Source organism: Vespula pensylvanica, chromosome 15, assembly GCF_014466175.1.
Source record: "Vespula pensylvanica isolate Volc-1 chromosome 15, ASM1446617v1, whole genome shotgun sequence".
Classification (NCBI taxonomy): domain Eukaryota; kingdom Metazoa; phylum Arthropoda; class Insecta; order Hymenoptera; family Vespidae; genus Vespula; species Vespula pensylvanica.
This window is the reverse complement of record NC_057699.1, coordinates 112,297-134,537: the sequence shown is the minus strand read 5'-3', so window position 1 is coordinate 134,537 and position 22,241 is coordinate 112,297. Positions and strand designations below refer to the sequence as shown.

The following is a 22,241-nucleotide window of genomic DNA, read 5'->3' as shown; positions in this document are numbered from 1 at the left end:
ACTTCGATAAAAAAAATGTTTACTATCAAGGAAAATTTTTTGCTGCGTTGAGAACAGTATTCCTTTAATTTTCGTTTACCGTAGTGAAAGAAGGTCAAGAAGAAAGGAGAAAGTACTAATCTTTTCTTTTTCGAGATTCTTTCATCGTCAGTGAACGCAAAATTAACTTTCTTCAAATTTGTACGATCATTATTAATCATAACGGTCTGTATCGTTTACCCGATCAGGGTAAGATTCTTCTATTCTCTTCTTTCTTCTTTTTACTATTTCTTTCTTTTCTTGTGAAAAGGGTAGCTCGATGTGAAAGTTTTGCCGATAGATGCCCTCGTTGTCAGTTCGGTGAGCGATCGTCTTGTTCGTGTGTGCTTTGATGTAACATGGCTACAAGCAATACGGAAGAAATCAAGGTATTTACAGAAAAAATAGCCGTATCGTGACATAAATGAAAGTGCCAAAGCGGTAGACCATCCGAAAATGATATATTTTTCAAATAATTTCGGAGCAATAGTCCGGTTTTGAAATAGCAGCATGGTCGCTTCATAGGTTCATTTCCTACCCCTCTTTCATCGTGTGCGCCTACATCTGTTTCCCTGATGTATTACCCAAACTGTTTATTCAGCTTTAAAAATCAAAATTATTCTTTTTTTTTTTTCCTTTCTCTATTACGTTTTTTTTATTAACGACATAATAATGATATTTACTTAACGCGAACATCTTTCTTTCGATAGAGTGTTTATATGCCAAAAGGTGCTCGACGTTACGTGAACGCCTACACTCGTGGTACGAGGATAATAGGAATAACATTTTCTAGGTTAAACGATTTAAATTTCAGCGATTTCTCATCGTCTTTCACAAAAAGACTCTCTAGGATAATAAGTTTTGTGAAAAGCTCGAATCCGTGACATGTTATAGAAATATTTATTAAAATTTCGTTTATAGGAGATCGAACGGAAGGAGCAAGGGATAATAAATTTTGATGAATTTCCACCAGAAGTTTTGATCAAGCATCCTTTACAACATACCTGGACACTTTGGTATTACGAACCAGATAAAAGTAAAACATGGGAAGAGAGTCAACGTGAGATAACTAGTTTTGATACAGCAGAAGATTTTTGGAGGTAAATATTATTATATGCTTTGGAATAACATTGTCAAAAATTATCCGATATTGTAGTAACAATAAAATTATCTTTTCTAACAGTTTGTACAATCACATAAAACCAGCATCCGAGTTAAGACAAGGTTGTGATTATAGTATGTTCAAACAAGGAATCCGACCTATGTGGGAAGATGATGCAAACAAATTAGGTGGAAGGTGGCTAATAAATTTAGATAAGAAGCAAAGAGCTATGGATTTAGATCATTTTTGGTTAGAAATTCTTCTGTGCATGATCGGAGAAGCATTTAATGAATATTCAGATGATGTATGTGGCGCTGTTGTAAATGTAAGGATAAAAGGAGATAAAATTGGTATATGGACAGCTAATGCCAATAGCGAAGATAGCGTTATGGAAATAGGGTGAGCTCTTTGAAAATATGAATATCTATAATTATTTTCGATTGGCATTACATCGATATTATCTCCCATTTTAGACGTAAATTAAAAGAAAGATTAAGGATTACACCCAAAATAACTATAGGATACCAAGTACATCAAGATACTATGATCAAGAAAGGAAGTCAAACAAAAAATACTTACACGGTCTAAGTACAGCAAGAATTCTTGGTTTCATAAAAATTTCATTGTTACATAGGTCATTGAATAACAGGTATCAAACGACTGATGGACAAATTTTCATTGATATTGATAAGAATATCAATATATAATCCATTGACTCGTTTGTTTAAAGCTGGGAAAATATATATATATATATATATATTTTTTTTTTGTTTAAATCGTAACTTCGTTTCCCCCAAAAAGCGATTAAGCGAATTGCGAATAAGCGAAAGTTAATAAATGGATATTAAATAAAACAGATTAATATCACGTTAATATAAAAACGTACATTAATGTATAATACATAACTTAGAGGTAGTTTATGAAAGATACGCGCAGGCTGCTGTATTTTTCTACTTTTGACATATATATGTTATGTATTTACCATTTCACACATTTGTCACTTAAATACATAATTTCCTATTGCATGAAATAAAGCTCATTTCTATTACTATTTCAAAAGATATTGTGGATTCTTTTGTTTTTCTTTCCTATATATGCATATTGAATAGTTTATTAAATGCAACATTTGTTAATTAGAGTAGTAATGGTCAATAAAATGCAGCATCTTGCTTTATTCTTCTAAAATGTATTAAAGATGTGTGATGTTTACACAATTGTTTGACATACGATTATATTTAAGCCTTTCTTATATAAAGTATATTTAAAAAATATATATATATTGCTATATGCATCTCTTAGTCACTTTAATCCTGCTCCTTGTTACAAATGGTAACTTCATATATTATATATTACATATTAAACACAATTTTACAATATTTTAGATTTTGTTATTCAATAAGATTTTTTCAACATTCTCTCTGATATCTTTACGTCTGCCTTTTTCTAGTGCATGCAATAAATTTATTTTCCAATCAGAATTATTCTGCAAAATACAAATACGCAAAGCCTAAAAAATATTTAATTGTGTAAATATAAAAATATATAATTTATATATAATTATATAATGATATTAATGAATATAATAATATATTTTTTATATCAAATTATATCTAAGCATATATTACCTGATAACTTTGCTCTTTTATAGATAAATTTTTGTTTTCTATTTCATTAAGTTCACATTCCTTAAGACCCAAAAGTCTGCAAATATTTTTCCATGACCGTCCTAATTGTTCATTGATCTTCAGTAATACTTAAAATATATTTAAATAAATTTAGAATATTTCATAATAATTTATTGTATTAATCGTATTTAAAGAAGTTATATCAAATAGAAATAATTACCTATTTGTTTCAACTTTAATTCCTGATCATATGAAGCTTTTGAAAATTGTTCCGCTGTTTCACTTAATACTGATTTATAACTGGACTCTTTTAATGAATTTGGTAATCTCATTTGATCGAATGTTTCTTGACCTTGATCTTTCAATAAAGATTGTATTGTTAAAAAGGATATAATTGTAAAAAAGGATAACATTTTATTAATTGAATATTTTATTAATATATTGACTGCCATATTGGTTAAAATTATTTTTTCAATAGGGCCATTGTGACTATCAGTAATCGAAGTGCTTTAACATTTCAATTATTTTTTTATTATATGCTTAGAATAATAGAAATTCTCTTATGGCCCCTGAGACTATCATGGAAATCTAACGTGACAGTCAACATGTTAATATAAAATATAACAAAGCTGTTAAAAATACAAATACTTACCATTATTATTTTTATACATGTTATAACTTTGACAAGGATGTTTTGATAAAATTGCTTGATTGTAGTCACTTTCGTATCTCTCCAATCTTATTAGTAAATTGGGTTTAACATACGAACTAATAAAATACAACGGCTTTATATCGTCGTAAGATATAATAGTATATTTCTCTAACAGTTTAATTAATTCTTCGAGATCTTTTATACCACTTATTTTTCGTTTAGATCCTATCTGATAATAGTATTCACTTTTAATTTCTTCCAAAACTTCAGTAGTTATATAAGGCTTTGAAATGGTTAAAAACTCATTGAGTAAGACCTTAAATTTCATTTGCATTGTCATGATCATTGATTTAAAAATAATTTTAGGAATCCCCTTTATTGTCAGATTACTCTGGTTTCAAACTAGGATTATTTTGTTTTATGATTATTTTTTTCGTCACAGTAATAAGAATTGCTAGGGAATTAATAGAAATTGATGGTAAATAGTGCATTAACTAAAAGTTTTTTCGTTTTTTACAAAAAAATGCAAATACAAATCTTATATACGTACAGTTATATGTGTTCACTTTTACTATCGAAAAGTTCCTTTAGTATGTATTTATATCTTTAATAAGTATTCCTTTAGTAGTAACAAATTTTGTAAAGATTGGAATAAGTGATAATCGGTTGGTGTAATATATAAACAAAATACAACGGGTATTCTGTTAAATCTGTAAAAATGTTTTACAAATTGCTAAAAAGATGAGCGAGATCTAATATTATTTTGGTGAAAGATAATGCTCTTTGTCTTTAATATGTCCAATCGTGAACTATATACCCTCGTGAATTCTATTTATCCAAATTAATTGTTTGAATAATTGGCAAGCCAGAAACAAATATTTGATTGACCAAATTTTGTTTCATCAATTCATGTGGCACCCAGAATATATCATATTATATAATTCACGTAGCTCAATTTATGTAAATGGTGTTAAAACAATCGATAATTACAGTATTTTAACAATATTTCGAAATCTTTAATACGAATTATTTTTAAGACTCTTATTCCATCATTACCCATTATATTGGACTTACCTAGAATGTGCGTTGTTTTTGACAAAGAAATTCTCACAAAACGAAAATTAACTAATGCAATTATTTACAATATCTTCATTATAAATTACATATACTTATATATTTTATTTAACCTGCACAAAGTCTTTAAATTATCAGTAATAATGTAACATAATATGGCAAGATACCTTTGGATCTTTTATTTCTAATCTTTTATTCTTTTATTCAACTGATAAATTCCGTTAATCTTGATATTTGACTTTTTTTATAAAATGAGTTAAAAATATAAGCTTTTAAGGTTATGTACGCATTTGTAAAAACAAAAGAAAGTATCATACGTGAAGCGATATTAATTTTCGATAAAATAGAGAATACTTTTTAGTCAGTCCAATGAATATTGCATTCACTAATGCAACCCAAATGAATTCTATGAGTGGGTTTTTTTATTTTTAGATAAATTTTAATTTAACCAACGATCACACTTTCCACATAGTAACATGAAGGTTTCGATCAATTGTGTTGTTCGATTCGTTCGTCATAATGGTAGTCACAAAAATGTCAGTAGGGTCGAAAAATTCAGTATGTTGCAATTCTATTGCTACGATTCTTACGAATGGCCAATTTGTTTGCGAGGTTATCTGACATCACAGTTCATCACGTAAATGAAGTATCTATAAAATATCGAATGCATAAATTCGTATTCACACAAAAATAATGTGATGAAAAATGTGTTTATTCCATAATAATTGATAAATTTACTCTTAAAATTTACAGAATATTTCTTAAATATTCCATTATAATATGTAATTAAACTCGTCACATATATGTGGATCACATACTATTCCTGCAATGTGAGGAGGAAATTCACTTCTCATCGCAGCAAATAAAATCACTATAGTACTGATGTTGTGGCAATGCTGCGTATAATATTCATAAAATATCTGTGTTCTTCAATTCCTACTTACCGTTAAGATCATTGCTATAGAAACTTTGTGTGGCCAACCCAAAATTTTAGAAATCTTATTTCAAACTTTTTTTTATACCTTTCCTAAAAATATAACTATTTATTACTAAACTTGAAAAAAGTTTCTAGACATTAATCAATTGTATAAAGTAAATAATTTTTTCTTTAATTTATTAAGAGCGCTGAGATAATATTTCATTAATATATTAATTAATTTTATTTGAATAATTTTTATTAAATAAATTACTTGCCAAATTTTTTTTAGATTTTTTTCTTTGGATCTTATTGTTGTTACAGTTTTGAACTTTGAATGATGCTCTTATAGAGCATTATATAGTATTTAGATATGTTATATTCATAAATTATCTAAATATGATAATTGCAATATAAAATTTTGCTGTAGTGTAAAGTTCTAAGCGCAACACACAATTATAGAATTTAATGCGTGAAATTTTTTTGTATTCAAGACCACGATAAAGAATCCAGTCATGATTTCACAGTAATTATTAAGAATATTAGATCATATAAAAACGTATATTTTTTATTCATTTTCAATAAGTCATATTCGTAATAATTTTGTACTTATATATGTGAATAGCTACATAAGAATAAAACATTTATTAGGACGAATCAAAAAAACAAACATCAAAAAAGTTAAAGAAAAATTTTTCACAAATTAAGAAGTTACAAGATATATATAGATTTTCATAGATTATATATTTGTTACATTTAATTTATTAAAAAAAATATATATATATTTAATTTACATTACATACATTTCTCTTGTACTTATACAGTTTTCTATATATATACATTCTATTCTATACATATACATCTGTAATTCTGTAAAAATATTTAATCTGTTTAATCAAAATTATTGAAATGTTCAAATAAAAACAAAATCTTCTGATAAATTTTTTATTCCACAGTATAGAAAAATGCTTTACTCTTTATGTTTCTAATCTTTTCTTTTCTTCTGCTTTTCTTAAATTATTTAAAACAAAAGCTTCATAAGTTGCAAAATCTTCATCTGACATTTTCTTTTCTACATTAGGTACATTTTGAGACTTATAAAAAGTTTCTCTTGGAAAATTTGATATTTGTTCTTTCTCCCATAGTCCTTCAAGCGTAAGTGGATTCCTTGCAAAGCCAAATTCTATTCGTACTGCTCTTTGCTAATAATATATTGATTATATGAATTAATTTAATATAATATTTCTTAGCAGTCAATTAATGTTAAATACGTTATACTTACTGCAGATTCCTTATTTTTATATTCAACCATAGCTCTGCCATTTTTTACACTTGACAAAACAAGTGCAACAATGTCACCATGCTAAATAAATATAATTTTATATATTACATAAAATATGAATTGGAAATTTTCTTATGCATCTTTTTATAATCCAAGTAAAAAAGTAAATAAACATACCTTATACAAAATACGATATAATGTGTCATAATTGTACCCTCCATTTTGTGAATCATCACCAGCTGCTTTCCATTTAATTTTTATTCTGTAATTTGCATTTGTATCAGTCTGTTTCTGTGGCAAATTATGTAGTTCCCAAATTTCTTTTCTCATACGGGTTATTTCCTCTTCTAATAGTTTTGAACCTTCTTTTTGCAATCGATCTATTTCAGCCTAAAACATTTTTAAATATAAAGTATTAATAATATTACACAAGCAAAATCTTTTCAGATTTTCTATATTAAAATGTACCATCAATTTTTCTTCTTCAGTTAAAGAACGCTTGTTACTTGATATATTTTTATATGCCTCTTCTCTTGCTTCTAAATCTTCTTTGAACTTTTTTCGTTTAGCACTAAGTTCTTTAGTACGGAGCTTAGACTGATGTCTAGCAGTAAGTACTTTTTCATAAGCATCCTATTTTAAAAAATTAATAATTATTAAAGTAACATATACTTCTCACAAAAGTTAATGGTATATCACAATAAGAATTACTTACCCTTGCAGATAAATCTGTTAAAATTTCTAATGCTTTTGAAATTTCATGGAATAATTCTGTGGCGTGTGGGTTATTAGGATGTTTATCTGGATGGCATAATAAAGCTTTTTTACGATAAGCTTTTTTTACCTGTAATTATAAAATAAGATAAATAAATAAATTTAATCAATTTTTCGTTACAGTATGATACAAAATAAAAACAGTTTAAACACTTTTCTACTACTTAGATAAAAACATATATTGGAATAGGTTAACTCATTTGAAGTAAACTGACAACATGAATAAACAATATTCTTTATAAAAATTTTTATATTAAAAATTACTGTATTATATACATACCTCCTCTATTGTCGCTGTTGGAGCGCAATCAAGTATATTTAATGATTTTTCGTAAACATCCATATTGGTATTTATATACCAAACTTCGATAGAATTTCACAGCTCGAATGATTTAATTTCAGGTTTAATTTCTACTACATTAATAGATGACTATAGTATCGCTACGAATTAATTTTATTAGTGTGACGATATCGTCGACATCCAATCAGAATTCACAAAAAGGGCGGGAGTTATAATACGAATATTGTAATAACTATGGATTACTTGTAGAATTCTGTTTTTTAGAATAAATATATATAGAATTTGTAAAAAATCTAGAATGAAAAATAAGAAGTGCAATATAAATAAAAGACATTCTTCGAAAAAAATGTTTTATAATATTATTAAATATTTACATAAATAAAACGAGATTTTCAAAATGGGTAGCAACACATAGAAATAAAAAATTATTGAAAATTTGATATAATAAAGTATCAAACAAAAAGTCTTCTGTGCTGTTCATTGTTGTTCGAAAAAAAAATTTATTTTGTAATCTAAAAGAGCACAAAACATTTTGCAAGAACTGTTATTTTAATATTAAACTCGCTAAGTATTGATATATAATTGTAAGACTGATTTACATACATAGTAGTTAATTATATAAATTTTTTTTATATATATGCAATATTTTATGAAATTAATTTTTTATTAATATTGTTATTATATTCATCCGAACCTATTAAGTCTTCTACGAATGATGTTCCTGAAGGTGATTTAAGAATGGATGTATTAGAAATTAGAAAGTTATAATGTTAGTAGATAGAAAATATAAGATTATAAAAAAACTTAGCAGATGGATGGATGTTATGATATTATCTATATTAAACTTTTTCATTTTGAAAAAAAGTATTCTAATATATTCATTAACATTAGAAATTTTGGAAAAAGTAATGAAAACTGTACCCATACACATAATCTGAAATTATACAATTAACAAGATGTAAGTAGATAATTCTAATTACTGAAATTACTCAATTTATCAATTAGTAAAAGAGAAGAAAAAATTACTTGTGGACATTTTATTTAAAAAAAATATCCTTGTTAATGAGATTTATTACTAATATAGCCATTTTATAGTTTTCTTAATTTATATATTTATAGCAGATATTTAAAAAAAAAAAAAAAAAAAAAAAAAAAAAATCAGGGAAGAAGAAACGGGAAAACAGCTATAAGAAAAATATGATAAGCAATTTGGATATTGTACTTTATGAGCTATAAATTAATAAGTTTGATTTCAGAGTATTTACACATAAAATAATTGTAATAATATTTGTATTAATGCGAACTTAACAGTTAAAATAATTTTAAACTTATATCAATATAAATAAATGTACATAATACTTATTTCTAATATATGTTTAAATATTGTATTATTATACATTTCTTTTTTTATTTTATTATTCGTACTAAAATTAATATAGAATATTATATTTATTAATTTCCAAAACCTAAAAGCGCTTTGATTAAATCAGCATTAGAACTACGGAGACTTGGATATCTTAAATATATAGTTTATGGTTCAGATGTGTATGATATTTCGTATACTGATTGATATTGATTTATGTTTTATTATTAACATTTTAGAAAATTTTCTATTTTTAAAATGGGTAAGTTTATAAAAAATAACGTAATAAAAAAAATTAATATTTCATATTTATTAATAATAATCAAATAAAAATTCCTTGGATTACTTGTATGATTAGGTTAAGAAATGTAAATATATGATTGTCTTCAAAATAACTTGATTTATTATGACTGATTATTTTATCAACAGTAAATTTCTTGACAATAGATTACATATCTTAATGTATATAATACTTTTTACATATATCTATATATAAAAAAAAATTAATTGTACTAAATATCAGATTCAGGTGAAGTATCTCCGCAAAAGAAGCATAAAAAACATAAACACAAAAAACATAAGAAGAGAAAGATAATCCATGATGATAGCGATAGTTTTACAGCTGAAGCTCCAGAAAGTGAAAGAAAGAAAACATTTAAAGTTAAAGTGAAGAAGGAAGATGAAAGGAGGTATATGTCAGTTAAATGATTTTTATCTATATTGAATTTCATAAAATCACAAATTTTAAATATTAAGGAACATCAAATTAATAATTCAATTATGATATAGTATAGAAAAGGTTCGTGAAAAATCTACCAAGATAACCAATTTAAGTTCAGCAGGATGTGTAGCTACATCTTCTTCAAAAGTTACAACAAAAAAAAAGATACCAAAGAGTAACAGAGGAAAAGACAGTGGTACTAGTAGTGAAGAAGAAAGGTGGCTGGATGCTATCGAATCTGGAAAGCTGGAAGAGGTAGGTATGGATATAAATGTAATCTCATTTATTTTCAATATTGTATTAAATGTAATGCTTAAGAAAATATTAAATTCTTTATTATATAGGTAGATGACGAACTGAAAAAAATCAAACCAAAAGATCCAAAATTAATGACTGCGCGACAAAGAGCAATGTTTGAAAGAAAGACAGATGCAGAACCAAATCCGGGAGTAGAACGACTTATGTCATTACCAACAGGATATAAAGAAAAGGTTATGACGGCAGAAGCAATTCAAAAAGCTGCTCTTAAGTCTTTGAAAAGAAAACAACTTGCCGATGAGAAAAGGGAAAAAGATAAAGTAAAGATGTTTAAACACTTTTGATGAATTTATAACTTTTCATATATTTATGATTACAAAATAGTTAATTTTGATTTGTTTTTCATCATAGAAAAAAACGATGGAAAGATTATTAAAAAAACAGGAATCAAAAGCATCCAAAATAATTGGTAAAGGTAAACCATCTAAAAGACAAGTCCCCCTTGTTACTTATCGTATGACAATAGGAGGAAGTTCGATATCTTTACCTCCAGGAGAAGAATTTCCATTGAAACCTGCGAAAGTGTAAATATAATGTTTTTTAAAAATTATCAAATTTTCGATATATAATAAATAATTTTAATTATGGCATAAAGCTTATATAAAAAAATATATTTTTCAGGAGAGAATTACCACTTCCAATTCTGTGTGGTGTAAACAAGTGTAAAAATCCGAAGAGATATTCTTGCTCTAAAACAGGTGTTCCTTTGTGCAGTTTAGAATGTTATAAAACGAATATGTTATTAAAAGTATAATCGTAAATGTAAATTGATGTTAGAAGTATGTACAAATGTTAAAAATATGAATAATTTAAGAGCAAATTTGTATAAAGCTATATGTTAGCATGTTATATTATTATTTCTTATTCATTATAAAATAACAAATTAATAAATTTGCATTTTATTTATTTATAAATATATTTCAAGTCACCATTTTTATATAATAAAAAAAGAGAATCGTAACACTTTATTAAAATAACATTTTTATACATTTATATATTTTATTTTTTCTAAAGAAAAAAGAGACATTATAGTTAATTATATATAATAATAATAAAGTAAAAAAATAATGATATAAAAAATTATTTCATTTTTCATTCTCTTATAAATAGTCGACTCTTTTACTGATATAATTAATTTGAAATACAAGTTTATGTGTAATACACAGAAAAATTTTTGTAATAGTTGTAAATTAACTTCATTTATGTAATCTATATAAGATCTTGTAAGTTTTGAACGAGTGCCACAATCGCCGAGGTTGCGTGTAATTCACATAACCTTGTCTTCGCTTCTTACTCCTCGGTATATTACGAGAAATCGTAATATTATTTATAACAATATATATTTTCATAATGATACGTCATTGGGCCTTTAAGCGTTTAATTAAAATTTTGATCTAATCTTTTTATTCAAATATCATTATTTTTATCAGCTAGCAAATATCGTTCTCACCGATGAAAATTCCAGTATGAACTTTATATCATAAAAATATTATTCTTAATGAAATCTCGATATATGATGAAAATCGTACCATATGTTGTATACTAAAAACAAGGATAACTAAAGTAATGATATTGCTATTGGTTATCCTTCTACACGTAGTGTTTACCTTGTTTACCTTGGTAAATCAACAACGTGTGTTCCGTTTTTTGCAAGATTTGTTATATTACGATACACGTGGTCCAATATTTGTTATTATTTTATGCGAATAAAAGAAATGGGATTAGTAACGAAAAAAGAAATAATAAAGTTAATAAGAAATATTGTGTGAAAAGAGAGAGTATTCTCGATTTTTCTACAGAACGATAGTATCTCAGGGTCGTTGATAGTTCGCAGATCAAGAGATGACCCTATCTTGTAAAGGACGATACTACTGCTGTCATCAAGGCCATCGGTGCGAGCCACTTGGAGTATTTCCACCCACACAGATCGAGTTCCTTGTATTATCGAACAGGTATCACTCTTGAGTGCTTTCGTTGAAAGAAAACGCACGTTTATATATTTTTTGATAGATAATAATGAAATTCATATACGTATATATGCAATTAAAACGCATATAAAAAGTAAGAGTATAGAAAAATTATTCGTTATTTTATTGATCTTTTTTCTTGAAAAACATTAGTATTTTTTTTTGTTATTAATTTAAATTATTAACAAATTATTTCCAATCTTTTAGTCATATTAAACAAATATTCATTGTCGAACTCGATTCATTTTTGTATCCATAGTATTGGACTCGTAAAAAATAATTCGATGAAAATCGAAATACAAATGGCGGAGAAGGCGGCCCCAAAGTATTTCTTGGTATCCTCTTAACGGATAAAAATTCATCGAAAACAAAGAACTCTTCTCGAGATGTAGGCGCATGAAGACAAAGAGAAAGGAAACGGTGATTATTAAATGAAGAATCGAAATAGTTTGAAGGTTATTACATGAAATCTAATTTTGCATGCTTTTTATATTCTAATAATGAAATATTAGCACGTGATAAATTATCATAGTACGTGCTACATTTGTGATTTTATTTTAATGAAAAGCATTATAACGAAGTTTTTATTATTTTTCCTTCGAAATTTCTATCGGATGAATTAAAACATTTCAAGCTATCACTAAATTTTCGCTTATTGAGCATACGCATGTAAGTTATTCATCGGTTTTATGTCATGTATATGATGTATATACATTCATCCATATCTTCTTTTCTATATACGTTCACATACCGATTCTCCTTGGAACTCGGTGTGTTGGAAGAAAATAAAAACTAACGAAACATCTCGTAACCTCATATCTACAATAGTTTCGTTACTTCTGAATCGAGATTATACACACACACACACAATTACTTTTGAAGCATGAGAAACACTTTTTGTCCGTTCAGATTTTGAATTGAAACCGTTCAGATTACGTCTGATTAAATGCCTCAAAATGACATGTATGATATTTGTAGCACACCAATGATTTTTAATTTAAAAAGAAAACTATAGAAAACAAACTAAAAATATTTAACAAAATGTAATTCTTATAACACGTATATTATAATTAACTCTTAATAGCCGATAGTGTAATATTGACAAATATTTGATAAATTTGAATTTTATAAAAACATTATCTCATAATACCGATATTTTTATTGAATTACGATCTGAATAATGTAGGCATAATTTTAATTATTCTTTTGTAAGAATTGTCCTATCGAGAACAATACGAAATTCACAAATGATGTGAAATGTAACAGAAAAAAAACCGATTAGATTCCAACAAATAATTGGCATTGCATTAAAAGAACTAGTGAAAAGGGATATTGATGTCGTTATTTTATTTTATTTTTTTATTTTAAGCTATTTGACAAACCCTTTGTCTTTTCTTTCGACGAGCTGCGTTTTCAAGCAAAAAGTAATACGATGTATCGAGAGAAAGGACGTGATTGCTTGTGAGGTAAAGGAAGAGAAAAGGAAAGAGAGAGAGAAAAGAGAAGTTACGCATGCGCGAAAGAAGATGCGCGTAGAATTGCGTCCGAATAGAAGGACAGCTAAAGAACCGGTGAGTAGAACTCCCGCCCTCTAGTCCAGTATAATAATCAGCAAACACAATGAATCGGGTTTGCGCAGACTCGGTTGTTTTCGTCGTGTCGGCGCATTCGCGCGTCGAGACGATGCTTTTTGATGCAAAAGGAAATAGCAAAAAAAGGATAGGATGATGAGGTGAGGTGAGCAAGCGCGGCTTTCTTCTCTCTCTCTCTCTCTCTCTCTCTCTCTCTCTCTCTCTCTCTCTGTCTTTCCAGAGCTTCGCGCAAAAATCATTAAAACGTGTGCTCAATTCACGGTAGCGGCGACACCGGCACGCATTCACGTACTTATATATAGTACCTAGAGTGAGAAAGAGGATGGGAGCGACCCAATACGTCGAGAGAGCAGAGTGGGAGGATAAATAGGTTGGGGTGGGGGATAGATTCTCGGAGTTCGAAGCCGCGCGTTTGATCGGTTTCGAAATAACATAAATGTTCGCACTGGCGAGGTTTATCAACAACGATTTATTTCGACGGAGCATGTACGAACACGGGATTTACGAAAATAACGAGTATAATACCGAGGACGAGGTAGAATACGGTGTAAACGTAAAAACAGGAAGCAACCAAGGTAATACGCGTCTCGTTGGCATGGAATGGACCCGTGATAAAACCTTGGAACTTCTTCAAGAATATCAGCAGAGACGCGTACTATGGGATTGGAATGCTCGTGGATATAGGGATAGGGCTAAACGTAAACGTGCAATCCAAGAGCTCGCACAGATTTTGTCTTGTAATACGTTAGAGGTCGAGAAGAAAATAACTAACTTGAAGTGCCAGTACTCCAGGGAAGTACATAAAATTCAGAATAGCCGGGACGCTGCAACCAGGCCGGATGATGTTTACGTCTCCAAGTGGTTTGCTTTCAAGGCGATGCAATTCCTTCAATTCGGTACTCGCCGATATAGCAAGAGAAAGAAGGTGAGAAGAGATCAAAGAAAGAAGGTTGTATTTTCCATCTACATTTCTTTTTTTATTTTTTTCTCTTCTCTTTTCTTTCGACAATCACATTCACGTTATTATATTCATTCATTTTTGGTTACGTTCGTTCAACATATTATTTATCTTACGTTGAACATTTGTCAAAATCCTATCTTGTCTTTGTATCCTATCATTCGATCGATTGTAGACATTTGAAACTTGTGAATACAGGTAGTATTCACAATTAGTCATACTAATGAATCTATCAAGTGCGTTCCACTTACTACGTGCATTGATTTTCCACGATTATTTATTATCGTGATCAAAAAGTTAAAATAATTTACGATATTTAAACGTCTATATGTATCGATCAATTTTCACGAAGAAAATCAGAACATAACACGAGTAATATAAAATATATATTTTAAATATATATTATTATTTATAAATATTTTATATTAAATATATAAATATAATTTTAAATATATATTATATATAAAATTATATATAATATAAAATAAGAAAACGACAGTAATTGAAAGATTCGAATATGCCGAGAGGGTGGGTAGCATGTCTGGACTCGCATTTCAATAAGAGAAAAAACCTACTAGTACTACTACTAAGCTTTTTGTCGAACAATGTAATGAAAAGAATCGTTTAATATCGCAGAAAGTCGAAGAAGAATCGAAGCTGCAGGAGGAATATCTCGTAAGTGACATCGATCCAGAATGTATAACATTTATCGACTGTAACGAAGAGACGAATGGTTTTACGACCGGTTCGTTCAATCCTTCCTTGAGCGAAGATGCTGAAGAATCTTCTTCGTCGAGTCTGAAAACGATGGAACTTTATAATGCTTCGTTACCAGGACCCAACAGTCCGCTTGACGATCTCGAAGAAACTGGAGGAACCTTGAATCTCGAAAGGGCATCGTCTAACGAGACAAAAAAAACAAAAGAAGAATTCGTAAAATTTGCAGAAAGTATAGCCGTTCAACTCGCTGAAATACCGGACTCTTATTCGAGATCGGTCGCCAAGTTGAGGATCAATCAAATCTTATTCGAAGCTGAAATCGGTGTTTACGCGCAAACACGACGCTAATTGCTTTGCTTTATATTTTATGTTTTATGTTTGTGATCGTCATTGTCGATCAACGACTATAATAATATTGACCATTTGTATTGATAAATTGATTTTCCCAAATTCTCTGCTTTTTTGTTAGTCAACGGATCCTTGCATCAGGATCGACGAATACTCGAGATCAGGACGATGAAAGATTCACGAATGCAATTGCGCTTTTCGTCGATTATATTACATTTTATTATTCGGCGAAATTCTTCTTATGAAGGTTATGAAAATTTGTTAATTCACGCTAATTGAGCCTTATTTAATATTACGCGATTTAACTTTTCATGTTGGAATAGAGTTCTTTAAGAGCTAATTTTTTTGTTGCTTTTAATTTTACGTGTGAGCAACTTCGTTTGTTCTATTAGATTGTATCGTTCTCTTTTTTGTAAATTATTATCAGTCCTCTCGGAGATAATATTTCGAGACCTTGAGGACAATTTGTTATTATATTTTTTTGAACGAATCTTTTTATTCTTTCTAATGTTTTTCCTTGACTAACGTTGAATTATGAAAGAGAGATAATAACGACTGATAACTAAGAAAATAACTTATTATAGAAGAGAATGAAAAAAAAAGAAAAGAAGAAATAAGAAAATATTATCCTTGCAAAATTTGATGCAGTTATTGAAATAAACAAAAGTACACAAAATAAATCAAAATAAACACAAGGAAGTACGAGGAAGTTTTTCTCTCTATACGTTTTTCTGTTCGGTTCGATATCGAAAAAATGAAAAACGTGCCTTATGTACTTTCATTTATTTTGATATGTACATATGAAGAACATTGAACGTTAAGATTGAAGAAAATTGTATGTACAGAAAACAACGTATACGATTCGAATCGTTTTTGTTTGAATATGTATGTACTTTTATACAACAATAATCGTGTAATTGTTGATAAAAACAGTCCTACAATGGGACTAAAAAAAGAAGACTGTATAAAAAAAGAAAATTACGCTATATTGCAATGTATTATCTTTACGTACGGACGATCCTGATCAGATATTTTTTAAAAGGTCTATGCAGAGATACATATTATGTATGAAAATCAAATATAGTATTTTATTTATATTTCATAAGTGAGATAGAGAATTAATGAATGGATGATTTAAAATTGTATGATTAAATCGAGCATGCGTTAGTATTTCTTATTCTTTTGAAATACGTTATGATAAATTATTGTTATTTAGGTACGATTAAATGAGGAAAAAATCTTTCATTTGGTAATTTTTAAAACCACGTATGATATTTTTTGCATACTTACGATCTATATACACACACGCTATATATATATTAGGTCAAGGCGATTATATTATGTTCTTCCATATATTTAGATTGCGTATATAAATTAAAGTTTTTTTTATTCATAGATAATTGATTGTCGCATAAGATAAAAGAGAGGGAGGGGGAGAGCGAGAAAGAGAGAGAGAGAAAGAGGGGGGGGGAGAATATATTTCTCGCGTTAATTCTTATGCGAAGCGTTTTATGAAACTTTAATTCATTTTAAATTTAACGTGAATAATACTAGCATTGTTCCCAACTTCATACAATTATTATGCTCGTAGTATTTAGATTTTTATTTGTCGATATAAAAAACAAATGTCTTCGCACGCATTATACCAGTGAAGCATACATTTATAGGAATTTATTGAACATATTTCCAAAAGAAATAACAAACTAATTCAGCTTTTTTTATTGTAAATTTCTAATACGAGTTCGTTCTGATTATATGGAGAAATTTTTGTTTTTTAACCACATCCTTAATTTTATATTTTATTTACATAAATGCTAACATTATAAAGAAAGAAAGATTTTTTATATGTATGTATATATGTATGTATGTATGTATTGAGTCATTCAGCAGAGATAACAAGCTAGACTTATGATACATGATCTGGGCCGAAGTCTTCATCTACGAGTCAAACTCGTGCTTTATCTCATAATTTAACAAGACGGCAATTTTAAATTGTCAGTTATACCATTATATCATCTTAACGTTGTATTCGTATAAATTAACCATCGCATCTTCTTCATAGAAAGTAAGAAATAAATAGTCGATCGTGTTAATAATATGCGTGTTAAAAATGAATAAAACAAAAAATTAAACAGATTCTATAACTATCGAACACATTAAAATGAGATTATAAGCGCGAATGTTTTCTGAACAATTTATTAATATAACGCACAAAAGCAGTTGAACAAAATCAGTAAAACAACGAGTTTCTTTAATTTTCAAGAAATAATAAACGAAACTTTAAAATATTATCATACATTATTAATTTGTATATAGTAAACTTAATAACAATATTAAAGTATTGCTTCAATAAATTTCAATTTTAGTTCATATATAAAGTAGTATCTAAATAAAGTTTTTTATATTCTTATGTAGATTGGATTTAAATACATAGCTAAAATATAAATCGAATATATCATCTTTAATTAATAATCTCTTCAATGTATGTATATCTTGGATATGTATTTTTTTGCGATCCAGATAGAAGTGAGTCATTTTTAATGAAATTTGCTAAACCCCTTAACAATAAATATTTCTTTTTTTGATAAAAATACAATTATATTGCAAGAATTGTTTTCTACGATAGTATATAAAGAAATAAATAAATAAAAAAATTGTGATAAACATTTTGTTTCATTTGTTTGAATAAACATACAAATGATAAATATTAATATAAAAATATAATAATATTAATAATAAAATAAAAAACATCTAAAAAAATACATAAATAGTAATTCGCATAATTATAATCAGCTTTACTCTTTCAATACAACTAAATTTATGTCAACTATGAAAAAATACCTTTACACAAAAATACATAGCTTTATATTATAAGTGATTTTGTTGAAATTACGAATAAGTCCATTGTAATATATGCGAAAATCCTAAAAAAAAGAAGTATGCATAACTACTAAACAATTTGAATACAAAAGTAAATAGTATTTCCAACACTTTCATAGTTTGAATTACAATAAGAGCGTACAATATTAGTATAAGTATCTCAATTTTATACATATGTTGCGAATGTTCCACTAAAGCAAGATAAATACGACGAGAAGCACGACTACCAAACTCGGTAAGTCTTTCCATTGTATGATGTAATTTAGCGTGTTCACTGCATAATTCCTCTATAAAATATGAAATTCACATGAAAATAGAGTATTTGTGCTCAGATTTATTATTTTTAGTAAATGATATACCTGTGTCCTCTTGAATTTCATCATGTGATGCAGGTAAGTACTTATCTAATATTAGTTCTACAAGATGCGTTGTATTATCCACAGTTTTTAGAATACTGATTCCTGTTTCAGTGGACATGACTCTATCTGCTTGTTGCCAACTATATAAACGTAAGTAATGTACCTTATAATAAGTAAGTAAAATCATAATTCTGACTTTTTGCTTCGTTTCATGTTTAAGATTAGAGAAAGTTTTTACAGCTGGACGTAGATGATTTGTGACAATTGATTTTGTCCTATCTAATATCTAGAAGAATAAAAGAAACGATGGAAAAAACTTTTCAATAGTTTAGGATACTTCTTAATACAATATTCTTACTTCTTTAGGTTCTTCTTTGATTATAGGTAGTTTCACTTCCACAAAATCCAAACCTTGACACAGTGTCTTATCCAAAGTATAAATAGGCTTTTCCATTAATCTAGCAACTGGCGATGATTTTTCAATAACAATATTTACAACATTTTCTACCATATCAAAAGCCCAATTAACAAATGTATTTGTTCCTTTCATACGATCATAAACTTTCGTAGATTTATCAAATAAATAATTTAAACTTGGTATCTTTCTAGCACGATCTACAGATTGAATCCTGTATAACCTGTCTGTTAGTTCTACTTCCATGATTGCAAACATGCATCAGAGTATATTTCCATAGAACAGTAGTCTATTTATAGAATATACTTTTAAGAACTGTAAGAAGTTTTTATTTGAATTATTGAACGAGAAGAACTATAATCAATATTATGAAAAGCTACGAATAATCGGAAATCTTAGCAATAATATTTGCACAACATTAATTATATTTAAAGTATTAACTAACAAACAAATATATATCTAACAAAATTTACATAGAAAAAATATTCAATTTATATTTAAAAAAGTATTTTAACGTAATATTTAGAACTCTTCATTTTGATAAGTACATAGTATGTTTATACGCAAACACGTGATTATTTGATTATACATAAATCTCATTTCTGAGTAAATTGTAAATATACGTAGTATACAATATATATTTTTGATTGTCACTTACCCGTTATAATCGCTTATTATCACGTACGCATTCAGTTCCACATCGAACAACTACTCGAACATTACATTATATATTAATAGAAGCGCGTACCTTGATCTCTGATTCATTTCAATATTAATTTTGTTTTTTTCGATTGTTAATCACATCGGAAGATTTTTTTGTATCCTCTTAATAAGTACTCCTTACCTCTTGTTGTTCCTTTATCTCTTTTTCTTCTTCTATCATATGGCTATGACGGGTTTACACAATTTTAGAGCATTAACCAGGTTAAGTGCAGGAAAGTTGATGTTATATTGATGCTTTGATTTTGGTTGTTACCGCTAGGAATCGCTAATGTGTATTTTTCATGAATGGCATAATAATACAAATTAATAATAAATAAAAAATTAATTAATCATTATTTATGATGCTATTCATACCTTGTAAATGCAAAATGTGAATACGACTTTAATATCTAATTCTCATTTACACATAATACATTAAATACATCAAAGTGGTAGATTTTATAAAACATGAAATTTTTTTTTTTATCTCATCGATTCGATCCACTTCTAATATTTTCTACAAGGAAATAATCTTATATATATAAAATTTTATTTATTAAACTTATCAGTTATCTTTTTCCATAATAATTGCAATGGTAAGAAACCATTTCTTCTTACAAGTCGTGGATGAAAAACATCAAAATCTGTTCTCCTTAATTCTTCTAAATAACTTTCTATACAAATTATTGGTAAAAATATTGATTTGCTTTCTTGCAAAGTATTAAGTGAGATCGCCTGAAACAATTATTAAAAAAATGTATTTAACAATATCGTTATGACTAAAGATATAATAAAGACATAATACCTCATCTACATGTTGTTTGGCACAAGATGCTATTTCAAATATCACATCATTCAGAGCTGTGCTTCTTATATTTCGCAATACTGTTTCGGATGATACATTATATTTCATTAAAATATCTTCTGGTAAAACAATAACACGTTTCTGAGCATGATATGGAATAGAGCGCAATAAAGTAACAATTCCATGCGCTTTGCCCAGATGGCTAGCTGCATGATCTGCCTTTATATTTTTTATACCATGTGCTTCCAATAATAAGTAATAGATCGATGAAACAGCATTTTCAGCATAATTTTCAACAGCTTGTATATCCGGAAATGTAGATTTTTCTAATTTATCTAAGCGAGCATCAATTAGACGTTTAAAATATCTTTTTGAAAGTTTGTGTTTTTGTAATATCTGTTTGAAAATTAAAGGAAATAACTTATGTTTAAGTAGTATAATTGCTTGTATTGTTGCTTCACAATATAATCGTTACCCTATGTAATTCTAAAGCAACTGGTGTTTCTGATGGTACACCATCATATATACTGTTCAGCATTTCTTTCCAAAATTGTAATCTCATTATTCCTATATGTTTTATAGTTATTTGATCTTCTACTTGCGCTATTTCAACGTTAAAAGCACGAATCACGAAACCTGCAGTTTTTATATTATTAGGAAGTAGTAACGTGCATAAAAAATTCTCATAATCTCTTTTCCTAGAAGTAGAAAATGTTAAAACATTATAACACGACGGATGAAAATCAAGGCACAATTAGAAAAATAGAGAAAATAATCAATTTCTTGTTATAATATAATTTACTTTTTATATATTTTGATACTAGCATTGTATTCAATGAGCATACCTAACCAATTCCAAACAATATTCAGCAGGTGACTGCTTTTTCATTGTGCTCATACAACGAAAGCATTGTTTTACAATATTTTTATTAACAAGTAATGAGCAAGTCGTCATTTTATATTTTTTGTGTTAATTTTTTTAACATAAAAATATAGTATATTTCTACACCATTTCGCACGTGCGCAAATCATGAAACGCCATTTTTGTAAAGAAATATATGTTAACCTATTTTGATGTTGTATTATTGTACATATATACGTAAATAATCATAAACATTCTATATGAAGCTGATTTAAATTGTTCTTACACATAATGTTTCGAATATATGCTTGGCATAACAAAATATTACGTTGGTCAAAAAATAATCTCGAAATTTTCAATATTTTATAACTAAATAAACAATATTACTATCTTTTAAAATTCTCTTTTGAAAATTCAAACTTTCAATTTAATGTTTAATGTAAAAAAAATAAATTAGTCTGTTTGAAATATTGAAATTATCATTATC

The 22,241-nt window shown here is 27.6% G+C and overlaps 7 protein-coding genes and 1 long non-coding RNA gene across 20 annotated transcripts; 4 read left to right on the top strand and 4 right to left on the bottom strand.

Annotated features, from left to right (window-relative positions):
- Nucleotides 1–3: 3 nt before the first annotated feature.
- LOC122634471 (eukaryotic translation initiation factor 4E-1A-like) lies at nucleotides 4–2,407 on the top strand. Of its 2 annotated transcripts, none has more exons than XM_043823455.1 (5): nucleotides 4–204; nucleotides 295–407; nucleotides 940–1,118; nucleotides 1,202–1,519; nucleotides 1,594–2,407. In XM_043823455.1, exons 2-5 carry the CDS (start codon nucleotides 378–380, stop codon nucleotides 1,706–1,708), a joined length of 642 nt encoding a protein of 213 aa, XP_043679390.1. In that variant the 5' UTR covers nucleotides 4–204; nucleotides 295–377; the 3' UTR covers nucleotides 1,709–2,407. The 2 variants fall into 2 exon arrangements, with proteins under 2 accessions (XP_043679390.1, XP_043679391.1); XM_043823456.1 differs by having other exon boundaries at nucleotides 290–407.
- On the bottom strand, nucleotides 2,287–5,379 carry LOC122634470. Of its 8 annotated transcripts, none has more exons than XM_043823448.1 (5): nucleotides 5,290–5,379; nucleotides 3,398–5,121; nucleotides 2,966–3,103; nucleotides 2,746–2,873; nucleotides 2,287–2,627 (listed from the first exon to the last, which is right to left on the bottom strand). In XM_043823448.1, exons 2-5 carry the CDS (start codon nucleotides 3,741–3,743, stop codon nucleotides 2,499–2,501), a joined length of 741 nt encoding a protein of 246 aa, XP_043679383.1. In that variant the 5' UTR covers nucleotides 3,744–5,121; nucleotides 5,290–5,379; the 3' UTR covers nucleotides 2,287–2,498. The 8 variants fall into 8 exon arrangements, with proteins under 8 accessions (XP_043679383.1, XP_043679382.1, XP_043679386.1 ...); XM_043823447.1 differs by having other exon boundaries at nucleotides 5,223–5,337; XM_043823451.1 differs by having other exon boundaries at nucleotides 3,398–3,799; nucleotides 3,948–5,336.
- Nucleotides 5,380–6,321: 942 nt separating this feature from the next.
- LOC122634469 (dnaJ homolog subfamily C member 17) lies at nucleotides 6,322–7,876 on the bottom strand. The gene is made up of 6 exons (XM_043823445.1): nucleotides 7,724–7,876; nucleotides 7,385–7,513; nucleotides 7,138–7,302; nucleotides 6,847–7,059; nucleotides 6,670–6,750; nucleotides 6,322–6,589 (listed from the first exon to the last, which is right to left on the bottom strand). Exons 1-6 carry the CDS (start codon nucleotides 7,784–7,786, stop codon nucleotides 6,365–6,367), a joined length of 876 nt encoding a protein of 291 aa, XP_043679380.1. The 5' UTR covers nucleotides 7,787–7,876; the 3' UTR covers nucleotides 6,322–6,364.
- Nucleotides 7,877–9,245: 1,369 nt separating this feature from the next.
- Nucleotides 9,246–11,056, top strand: LOC122634622 (INO80 complex subunit B). The gene is made up of 6 exons (XM_043823730.1): nucleotides 9,246–9,369; nucleotides 9,631–9,796; nucleotides 9,897–10,083; nucleotides 10,173–10,406; nucleotides 10,498–10,670; nucleotides 10,768–11,056. Exons 1-6 carry the CDS (start codon nucleotides 9,366–9,368, stop codon nucleotides 10,898–10,900), a joined length of 897 nt encoding a protein of 298 aa, XP_043679665.1. The 5' UTR covers nucleotides 9,246–9,365; the 3' UTR covers nucleotides 10,901–11,056.
- An 856-nt stretch (nucleotides 11,057–11,912) lies between these two features.
- LOC122634524 lies at nucleotides 11,913–13,443 on the top strand. The gene is made up of 2 exons (XR_006328409.1): nucleotides 11,913–12,098; nucleotides 12,373–13,443. It is a non-coding gene; the product is annotated as an uncharacterized LOC122634524 (long non-coding RNA).
- A 515-nt stretch (nucleotides 13,444–13,958) lies between these two features.
- Nucleotides 13,959–16,971, top strand: LOC122634521. Of its 2 annotated transcripts, none has more exons than XM_043823536.1 (2): nucleotides 13,959–14,654; nucleotides 15,300–16,971. In XM_043823536.1, exons 1-2 carry the CDS (start codon nucleotides 14,142–14,144, stop codon nucleotides 15,729–15,731), a joined length of 945 nt encoding a protein of 314 aa, XP_043679471.1. In that variant the 5' UTR covers nucleotides 13,959–14,141; the 3' UTR covers nucleotides 15,732–16,971. The 2 variants fall into 2 exon arrangements, with proteins under 2 accessions (XP_043679471.1, XP_043679472.1); XM_043823537.1 differs by having other exon boundaries at nucleotides 13,981–14,630.
- A 267-nt stretch (nucleotides 16,972–17,238) lies between these two features.
- On the bottom strand, nucleotides 17,239–20,306 carry LOC122634523 (lipid storage droplets surface-binding protein 1-like). 3 transcript variants are annotated; one of them, XM_043823543.1, is made up of 5 exons: nucleotides 20,044–20,306; nucleotides 19,329–19,700; nucleotides 18,971–19,256; nucleotides 18,754–18,898; nucleotides 17,239–18,655 (listed from the first exon to the last, which is right to left on the bottom strand). In XM_043823543.1, the coding sequence occupies exons 2-5, from the start codon at nucleotides 19,641–19,643 to the stop codon at nucleotides 18,595–18,597; spliced, it is 807 nt and encodes a 268-aa protein (XP_043679478.1). In that variant the 5' UTR covers nucleotides 19,644–19,700; nucleotides 20,044–20,306; the 3' UTR covers nucleotides 17,239–18,594. The 3 variants fall into 3 exon arrangements, with proteins under 3 accessions (XP_043679478.1, XP_043679476.1, XP_043679475.1); XM_043823541.1 differs by having other exon boundaries at nucleotides 17,239–18,898; nucleotides 20,044–20,093; nucleotides 20,230–20,306; XM_043823540.1 differs by having other exon boundaries at nucleotides 17,239–18,898.
- Nucleotides 20,307–20,483: 177 nt separating this feature from the next.
- Nucleotides 20,484–22,012, bottom strand: LOC122634522 (NADH dehydrogenase (ubiquinone) complex I, assembly factor 6). Of its 2 annotated transcripts, XM_043823538.1 has the most exons (5): nucleotides 21,738–22,012; nucleotides 21,368–21,590; nucleotides 20,893–21,288; nucleotides 20,706–20,822; nucleotides 20,484–20,604 (listed from the first exon to the last, which is right to left on the bottom strand). In XM_043823538.1, exons 1-5 carry the CDS (start codon nucleotides 21,845–21,847, stop codon nucleotides 20,509–20,511), a joined length of 942 nt encoding a protein of 313 aa, XP_043679473.1. In that variant the 5' UTR covers nucleotides 21,848–22,012; the 3' UTR covers nucleotides 20,484–20,508. The 2 variants fall into 2 exon arrangements, with proteins under 2 accessions (XP_043679473.1, XP_043679474.1); XM_043823539.1 differs by having other exon boundaries at nucleotides 20,484–20,822; nucleotides 21,738–22,003.
- Nucleotides 22,013–22,241: the final 229 nt, after the last annotated feature.

Bases quoted from the DNA above. Each gene is read 5' to 3' on its own strand.
- LOC122634471 (XM_043823455.1), top strand. From the start codon at position 378: ATGGCTACAAGCAATACGGAAGAAATCAAG. The intron at 1,119-1,201 runs GTAAATATTATT...CTTTTCTAACAG, and splicing joins ACAGCAGAAGATTTTTGGAG to TTTGTACAATCACATAAAAC. The intron at 1,520-1,593 runs GTGAGCTCTTTG...CTCCCATTTTAG, and splicing joins GATAGCGTTATGGAAATAGG to ACGTAAATTAAAAGAAAGAT.
- LOC122634470 (XM_043823448.1), bottom strand. From the start codon at position 3,743: ATGATCATGACAATGCAAATGAAATTTAAGGTCTTACTCAATGAGTTT. The intron at 2,874-2,965 runs GTAATTATTTCT...ATATATTTTAAG, and splicing joins ATTAAAGTTGAAACAAATAG to TATTACTGAAGATCAATGAA. The intron at 2,628-2,745 runs GTAATATATGCT...AATATTTTTTAG, and splicing joins TAAAAGAGCAAAGTTATCAG to GCTTTGCGTATTTGTATTTT.
- LOC122634469 (XM_043823445.1), bottom strand. From the start codon at position 7,786: ATGGATGTTTACGAAAAATCATTAAATATACTTGATTGCGCTCCAACA. The intron at 7,514-7,723 runs GTATGTATATAA...TTATAATTACAG, and splicing joins CAACAGCGACAATAGAGGAG to GTAAAAAAAGCTTATCGTAA. The intron at 7,060-7,137 runs GTACATTTTAAT...AAAATGTTTTAG, and splicing joins CTGAAGAAGAAAAATTGATG to GCTGAAATAGATCGATTGCA.
- LOC122634622 (XM_043823730.1), top strand. The intron at 9,797-9,896 runs GTATATGTCAGT...ATTATGATATAG, and splicing joins AAGAAGGAAGATGAAAGGAG to TATAGAAAAGGTTCGTGAAA. The intron at 10,084-10,172 runs GTAGGTATGGAT...TTTATTATATAG, and splicing joins AATCTGGAAAGCTGGAAGAG to GTAGATGACGAACTGAAAAA.
- LOC122634521 (XM_043823536.1), top strand. From the start codon at position 14,142: ATGTTCGCACTGGCGAGGTTTATCAACAACGATTTATTTCGACGGAGC. The intron at 14,655-15,299 runs GTTGTATTTTCC...TTAATATCGCAG, and splicing joins GAAGAGATCAAAGAAAGAAG to AAAGTCGAAGAAGAATCGAA.
- LOC122634523 (XM_043823540.1), bottom strand. From the start codon at position 19,643: ATGTTTGCAATCATGGAAGTAGAACTAACAGACAGGTTATACAGGATT. The intron at 19,257-19,328 runs GTAAGAATATTG...TTATTCTTCTAG, and splicing joins TCAAAGAAGAACCTAAAGAA to ATATTAGATAGGACAAAATC. The intron at 18,899-18,970 runs GTATATCATTTA...CATATTTTATAG, and splicing joins TGAAATTCAAGAGGACACAG to AGGAATTATGCAGTGAACAC.
- LOC122634522 (XM_043823538.1), bottom strand. From the start codon at position 21,847: ATGACGACTTGCTCATTACTTGTTAATAAAAATATTGTAAAACAATGC. The intron at 21,591-21,737 runs GTATGCTCATTG...TTCTACTTCTAG, and splicing joins TATTGTTTGGAATTGGTTAG to GAAAAGAGATTATGAGAATT. The intron at 20,823-20,892 runs GTATTATGTCTT...TAATTGTTTCAG, and splicing joins CCAAACAACATGTAGATGAG to GCGATCTCACTTAATACTTT.